The following is a 7,684-nucleotide window of genomic DNA, read 5'->3' on the forward strand; positions in this document are numbered from 1 at the left end:
GTATTCCACATAAAAAAGAAAAGTTTGAGGACCACCGCTATAAACAAAGAGACGCTGGTGACCGCTGGTGACCAGTAGACTGGTGACCAAATTCAGAAGTGCCAGGTCCCTTTGTGACAGTCACAGCCATGCCCCCTTCTAAGGTTATACAACCTTGTAAGATATACAGCCTTCAACTGGGATCCAAAAACAGTGCAGCTGAGAGGAAGGCAGGGGGATTTTAATTGGACGTCTGAGAAAAAATGCAGGGGTGTTAAAATCTTTTCCACCCACTCATTCAAACACAAACATTTTAGGTTTTCAAAATATGATATTCTATGGAAGCTTCACCCTCTCAGCTCAGCCCTCCTGGACAGATCCCTTTTCATTTAAACAGCCCCCTTGCACACTCCCTTAGTGCCCCAACATTACCCATTAGCCTTCCCTAAGCTCCTTCATTATATCTCCCCCTCCCCCTCCAACAGAAACGTCCACACACCCAGCTGGATTGAACTACACACACAGAGAGAAAAAGAGAGAGAGAGAGAGAGAGAGAGAGAGAGAGAGAAAGTGGTGTAGTGGTCAGTCTGGAAATGCAGGAGCTCATTGTGACAGTCTCCAAGGGCAGTCCAAAAATTTCAGGCGGCTGTATCGATCCATATCAACAAACCCGTTCTAGGTGTTTTCATCTCCACCAGGAGCACGTCTTTGGTAAAGCGAATAGGTCTTAATGGCCCATTCCAGACCGAGTCATCCCAAATACTTTGCATTCCAACGTGGAAGAATATATTGTTGCTTGGGAAATCCATTCCCCCCACAGCTAAGCTCAGAGGGAACAGGGCATTCTGAGGGGGTGGCAGATGACATCAGAGTCCCTGCTAATGAAAAAGTGCCGGGGCTGCCTCCCTGAGAGCCCTGCCCCCACTACACCACTGCTGGTGACGTTTTGCTTAATATTTCTCTCATTCCTTTTAGAAAGAAAAAATATTACTGATTCTGCTGGAATTTGATCATTTGCAGGAATATTTTTCACCTAGAAAGATTTGAGTTAAATACAATACAATAAAATCAAAATCTAGATGGGGATGTTTGATTGATTTGGTTCTGCCATTTCGCTGGGCAAAGCCATGTGAGGAACTGGCTGTCTAATGAGAATGACTTTCCTACGCAAGGCAAAGACTTCAGGATCACACAGAATCCATCCAACATTGGTGCACGAACTACCTTTTAAGGATCCTCTCTAGGACAGTATCAAAGGAGGAGCCTGGAATTTGAGTCACCACAGAAAATGGACAAGACCTAAATAAGCAATGACTGAGGTCTACTTCCGATACCGTGGAAACCTTACTGGTCGTGCCCACCCACCTCCAACTGTGGCTACAGAAGTGACAACCGCCGATAAGTACTCCAACTTGTATATGTACGTGGGGTTGTTCCTGACCCTCCTGGCCATCCTGCTCATCCTTCTCTTCACTATGCTTCTGCGTCTGAAACATGTTATCTCCCCCATCAACATATCTCCAGAGAGCACCGAGAACATCCAACAGTTCACAGATGTAGAAATGCATGCTAGGATCCCCAGCGCTTAGGGGGCTTGAAATGACTGCACTGCAAAGAAGATGCATGTGGCAAGAAACTCATCTCATTTGGTGGAATGTGGGAATGGAAGAGACTGCTGTCGCCCTCTGGATTTCTGGACCAAAATCTGGAGAGGCCTTGAGGGATGGAGCATTTGCTTTGCTTTGGAAATGACAATCAAACATCCAGCACGTTTGGCCTGCCATTAAGGGCTGCAAGTAGCTCATGCTTCTATCCTACATATGAACATATAAGGGTGACTTATACTGAGTCGGTATAATTTGGCCCAGTGCCGGCCACTCTGACTGGTAGGAGCTCTGCAAGGTCATGAGCAGCTCTGCAGAACTGTGAAGAGCTTATCATTAGATCTGTTTTCTTTCAGGAAGAAACAGAGGACTTCCAAAAAACGTTCTAGCAATTAATAAAAGCGAGTGGAACATCCGCCAAAGTGGTTGGTGGTGGTCATGGGAGGGAGGGAAGCAACGCAAGCATTCATCACAAGGTTATAGTTTCTCAAGCATATGATTCATGCTCAAGCTTTTCCCAGTTATAACTAGGGTTGGCGGAGAATTTCTCCACAAATCTTCGGGAGGCCGAGCGCCGACGCATTCGGCCCCCCGAAAGTGTTGGGGAAATTCTCCGCCGCCCCCCCCCGGAATGGGACTTACCTTCGGGGAATGTCCCTCTCGGCGGTGGGTCCCAGCGGCGGTTCGGCAGCGGTTCAGCGGGGGCGGTGGCGGTGGCCAGTCTCCCGACTGGCTGCCGCTGCTGCCATTGCAAAAAAAAAAAGTAAAGTAAAAAAAAAAAAAAAACCCATGATAGGCTACGTAATGATTTACGTAGCCTATCACGGCTAGATTTCCAAAGTCAGCCGTGATAGGCTACGTAAATCGTCACGTAGCCTATCACGGGTGACTTTGGAAAAAATAAAAAAAGCGCGTAGCAAATGGCGGCGCCCATGGGGTGCCGCCATTTGCGTTCCTTATTTTGGCACGTCTAGTCTATGTAAAGATTTACGTAGACTATGGCAAAAATAAGGGAACGCTATTTGCATTGCCCTTATTTTCGCCGTAGTCTACATAAATGTTTACGTAGACTACGGCGAAAATAAGGGAACGCTATTTGCGTTGCCCTTATTTTCGCCGTAGTCTACGTAAATGTTTACGTAGACTAGACGTGCCAAAAAAAGGAACGCAAATGGCGGTCCCCATGGGAGCAGCCATTTGCGTACGTGCTTTTTTTTTTCCCAAAGTCACCCGTGATAGGCTACGTGATGATTTACGTAGCCTATCATGGCTGACTTTGGAAATCTAGCCGTGATAGGCTACGTAAATCGTTACGTAGCCTATCACGGGTGTGTGTGTGTTGTTGTTTTTTTACTTTTTTTTTCACAGCCGGGTAGACGGGGCGCTCCTACCCGGCCTGAATTTCGCTGGTGAGGGATGGGGCGCCTCCCCCCCAGCCTGAATTTCGGCCGGGTGAGGCGGGGCACCTCCCCTCCCTCGCCTGAACTTCGGGGGGAGAAGCAAAGCGCCTCCCCACCACCGCGAAGCAAGCTGCGGGACAAGGTAAGTCCCTTTCGTCCATCCCTAGTTATAACTCCCAGAGCATAATACCAGAGCTAAATGGTAGATGATGTATTTTTTAAAAAAATTCATCCACTGGTCCAAAGAGAGTGTGTGCCCACACACAAACATACACCGAGGCTTAACACTCCTGTGCCATTGAAGAAAGGAAGTTCTAAATAAGGGGGTGCAGATCCTATTAGGGATGTACGAAAGTCACTTACCTTTTCGCAGGGGTGCTTCGCGGTGGGGGGGAGGCGCTTCGCTTCTCCCCATGAAGTTCAGGCGAGGGGGGGGAGCCGTCCCGCCTCGTCCGGCCGAAATTCAGGCCAGGGGGGGAGGCTTCCCGCCTCGCCCAGCCGAAATTCAGGCCGGGGAGAAGCGCCCCATCTCCCCAGCCGCGAAAGTGTAAAAAAACAAAACAAAACCCTGTGATAGGCTACGTAATGATTAACGTAGCCTATCACGGCTAGATTTCCAAAGTCAGCTGTGATAGGCTACGTAAATCGTTACGTAGCCTATCACAGGTGACTTTGGAAAAAAAAAAAGCGCGTACGCAAATGGCGGCGGCCTATGGGCGCTGCCATTTGCGTTCCTTATTTGGTCCCGATAGTCTACATAAAGATCTACGTAAATCTTTACGTAGACTACTGGGACCAAATAAGGAACGCAAATGGCGGCGCCCATAGGCCGCCGCCATTTGCGTACGCGCTTTTTTTTTTCAAAGTCACCCGTGATAGGCTACGTAACGATTTATGTAGCCTATCATGGCTGACTTTGGAGATCTAGCCGTGATAGGCTATGTTGATCGTTACGTAGCCTATCACGGGTTTGTTTGTTTTTTTTACACTTTACCTTGTAACGGCGGCGGTGGCGGCAGCCGGTCGGAAGACCGGCTGCCGCCCCCGCCCCCGACAAAAGGCCGACGAACCGCCGCTGGGACCCACCGCCGGGAGGGACATTCGCCAAAGGTAAGTCCCATCCCGGGGGGGGGCGGGGGGGCGGAGAATTTCACCGCCGATTTCGGGGGGCCGAATGCATTGGATTCGGGGAGAAATTCTCCGCCATCCCTAGATCCTATGGATTTTGGAGGAATCCATCTGGGGGGTGGAGTTCACCGAGCTTTCAGCAGCTCAGGCCCCTGAACTTTGGCTCGCTTCCTCATGAGCTGGCCTGACTCAATTTGCATTGAGTCGGGCCAGCTCGGGGATTTTCCTGTTTGTTCTTTTCTCTCGTCAATAAAAAGTTGTGCAAATTACAACTGCGATTTGCATGATTTGAGCAAATGATGGCCAGAATTTGCACAAATTAGGCAAATGGTAGCTGCAGTTTGTGCAAGTTTCTATTGATGAAAGAAACACACACACGCAAAGAGTTCCCAGCTTTGGGGGAAAGCCTGTGGCTCAGCTCGTGAATGCAAGCTGAGTGGGGCAGGCAACGGGGATCCGTTAGGCCCCCAAAGGGCTGGATTTTGAAAGGCTGGACATCCCTAATAGGACTTCAGGCCTGTGGGACAGATCTGGCCTGCCTGGGGTCCCAGTCCAGCCCTTCCCTTGGCCCTATCTCCTTCCTTCCAACCTCCAATCATTTGGTGGTTTTCTGGCTTTCCCCCCTTTCTTAAAGTTGAAATGCCTCTCCTAAGGCTTAGTTACTGTGGTCAGAGCTTCAAGCTAAAATAAGCTGGCATATTTTGCATTTTGGCCCTGCCCCTTTGCCTTTGGCTCCACCCCATTTTGCCTTTAGCCCCAACCACCCCGATGTGGCTCCCGAGAGCTTCCCTGAAATGGAATTTGGCCCTTGAGCTGAACAGGATTTGACATCCCTGCTCTAGGCGCTTGCCTGCCAACCGATTTGCAAAATCCAGTTCGCCTGCCAAGGGAGCAGACACACTCCAGTCCAAAGTCCTCCTATCAGCATGGGGCTTTCCTACCCGGCATGGATTCCCTGTTCACTTAAACCAGAGGAGCCAATCCCTGTTTGGACAGATTGGCTTCTCCCATTGCAATGAACCGTGGCTGTGGGATAAATACTCATGCACACTGGATGCACGCTGTTCTCTGGATTGGGTTGGAGGTGTGTGTGTTGTGAATGTAGAAATATATTCTCATAGACACTAATTCGCCAGATCAACCAGATCTGGGGCAACCCCCCACTGGTCCCAATTTGGAAAAAGTATGGTAAAGCTGAACCTGTAAAGAAAAGGGGGGGTCAGCTGGACCCCACCCCTCTTATTTCAGATTCTTTCCCCAAAGCTGCTAGGCCTCTCAGTTTGGGATGTGGCAATGAAATAATAGAGTTCCCAGAGGTTTCCTCTGACAGGTGGAGGAAGGAGATGCTTCAGTCCATGTACTGCACTGTTTTGCCTGCAAAGCTGACTTTAGCAGCCCACGTAGGCATCCTTTAGCCCACCCTTCCCCAACCAGGGAGGGTTTCAGATTTTCTTGAAAATTCAGATGTCTCCATGCAGGGATCAGCTAGCCCTCCCTTTTTCAATTAAAAGGAAAACAAGAAAATTTGACTCAACATGAAATTTTCTTGAACATTCAGATTTCAACATGAAATAAATTTTCTTGAAAATTAAGATGTCTCCATCCAGAGATCAGCGAACTCACCCTTTTTCAATTAAAAAAGAAAAGAAAATTTGACTCAACATGAAAGAAATGTTCTTGAAAATTCAGATTTCAACAAGGATGAACTGTTCTTGAAAATTCAGATTTCAACATGGAAGAAATTTCCTGGAAAATTCTAGGGTTGGCGGAGAATTTCTCCCCGAAACTTCGGGGGGCCGAGCGCCAACGTGTTCGCCCCCCCGAACAAGTTTCGGGGAGAAATTCTCCGCACCCCCCCGCCCCCCACACCCTCCCCCTGGGACGGGACTTACCTTTCCCGAATGTCCCTCCCGGCGGCGGGTCCCGGCGGCGGTTCGTCGGGTCTTCGTCAGGGGCGGGGGCGGCAACCGATCTTTCGACCACCTGCCACCGCCGCCATTCCAATAAAACTAAAAAAAAAAACAACGCCCCCGTGATAAGGGCTATTTGCGTTGCCCTTATTTTTGCCGTAGTCTACGTAAAGATTTACGTAGTCTACAGGAACCAAATAAGGAACGCGAATGGCGGCTCCCTATGGGGGCCGCCATTTGCGTACGTGCTTTTTTTTTTTAAAAAAGTCACCTGTGATAGGCTACGTGACGAATTACATAGCCTATCATGGCTGACTTTGCAGATCTAGCCATGATAGGCTACGTTAATCGTCACGTAGCCTATCACGGGGGCGTTTTTGTTTTTTTTTTAACTTTTAATTTCGTGGCCGGGCGAGGCAAAGCACCTCCTCTCCGGCCTGAATTTCGGCCAGGCGAGGCAGGAAGCCTCCCCCCCGGCCTGAATTTCGGCCGGGCGAGGCGGGAAGCCTCCCCCCCCAGCCTGAACTTCGGGGGGAGAGCAGCGAAGCGCCTCCCCCCCACCGCGAAAAGCTGCGAGACCAGGTAAGTGGGTGTCGTGCACCCCTAGAAAATTCAGATTTGTCCATGCAGGGATCAGCTAGCCCACCCTTTTTCAATTAAAAAAAAAATTAATCAACACACATGAAATGTTCTTGAAAATTGAGATTTCAACATGAAATAAATTTTCTTGAAAATTGAGATTTCAGCATGAAAGAAATTTCCTTGAAAATTCAGATTTCTCCATGCAAGGATTCACCATTCCCAACCAGGAAGGGTTTCGGATTTCTATCAGATTTCTTCTGACAGGTGGACGCAGGAGATGTTGCAGTCCAAGTGGAGGTGTGTTTTGCATGCAGAGCTGATTTTAGCAGCCCAAGCAGGGATCAGCCAGCCCACCCTTCCCCACCCAGGTGCCCTGCAGATGTGTTGGGCTGCAATGCTCATGCTGGCTGGGGATGATGGGACTTGCAGCCCCACACATCTGGAAGGAACCAGGTCAAGGAAGGCTGAGCCAGCCAGTCAACAACTATGCACCTGCATGGTGCTGAGGCAGTATCAGCTCCGGGGATTGGGGGGCCCTTGAGAAGAGGGGCCCTCCGTAGCCACTGCCTAGTCATTTGCCCTTCCCACCTAGGCTCTATCCGTGCAGATGCCCAGAGGGAAAGTGCAAGGCAAACAGAGATGGATGCAGCAGGCCCAGGGTATTCTAGCAGTCAACAGTGGGACCCCTGCTGGGAATGGACCTTGGCCAGAGCCCAACAATGCCTACCCCAGCCCTGTGCTGAGGCAACCCCAGCCTCCGCCACCAATCCCCATCAATTTTGGGTAAGAAATTTGGTTCAAATTTTTAGAACTCCACCATCCCCTTTCAAGTTCCTTGCACTGCCATCCACCAATTCCTACCAGCAAACCACATCACCTGCTGACACTGACCCAGTTCACACAACAAACCGGGCTCATTAGGGGTGGTTTAACCTCTGATGAACTGTAGTACATGCTGGATGACATTTAGAATATGCAACCCCCAATCAGGGCGATCGGGGGGTTCTTGTATCATTCAAACCCTGCCACCATGTGTCATTTGAGGGTTAAACAACACACACATAATCCTACTACAAACCGA

The 7,684-nt window shown here is 49.6% G+C and overlaps 1 protein-coding gene across 1 annotated transcript; it reads left to right on the top strand.

Annotated features, from left to right (window-relative positions):
- The first annotated feature begins 1,178 nt into the window (after positions 1 to 1,178).
- On the top strand, positions 1,179 to 1,981 carry SERTM2 (serine rich and transmembrane domain containing 2). The gene has a single exon (XM_084813355.1). It carries the CDS (start codon positions 1,290 to 1,292, stop codon positions 1,566 to 1,568), a length of 279 nt encoding a protein of 92 aa, XP_084669481.1. The 5' UTR covers positions 1,179 to 1,289; the 3' UTR covers positions 1,569 to 1,981.
- Positions 1,982 to 7,684: the final 5,703 nt, after the last annotated feature.

The sequence above is a fragment of the Heloderma suspectum genome, chromosome 9 (assembly GCF_057233095.1).
Source record: "Heloderma suspectum isolate Gila_16-S chromosome 9, 16-S_ref, whole genome shotgun sequence".
NCBI lineage: Eukaryota > Metazoa > Chordata > Lepidosauria > Squamata > Helodermatidae > Heloderma > Heloderma suspectum.

Coding starts and splice junctions, on each gene's coding strand:
- SERTM2 (XM_084813355.1), top strand. CDS start 1,290: ATGACTGAGGTCTACTTCCGATACCGTGGAAACCTTACTGGTCGTGCC.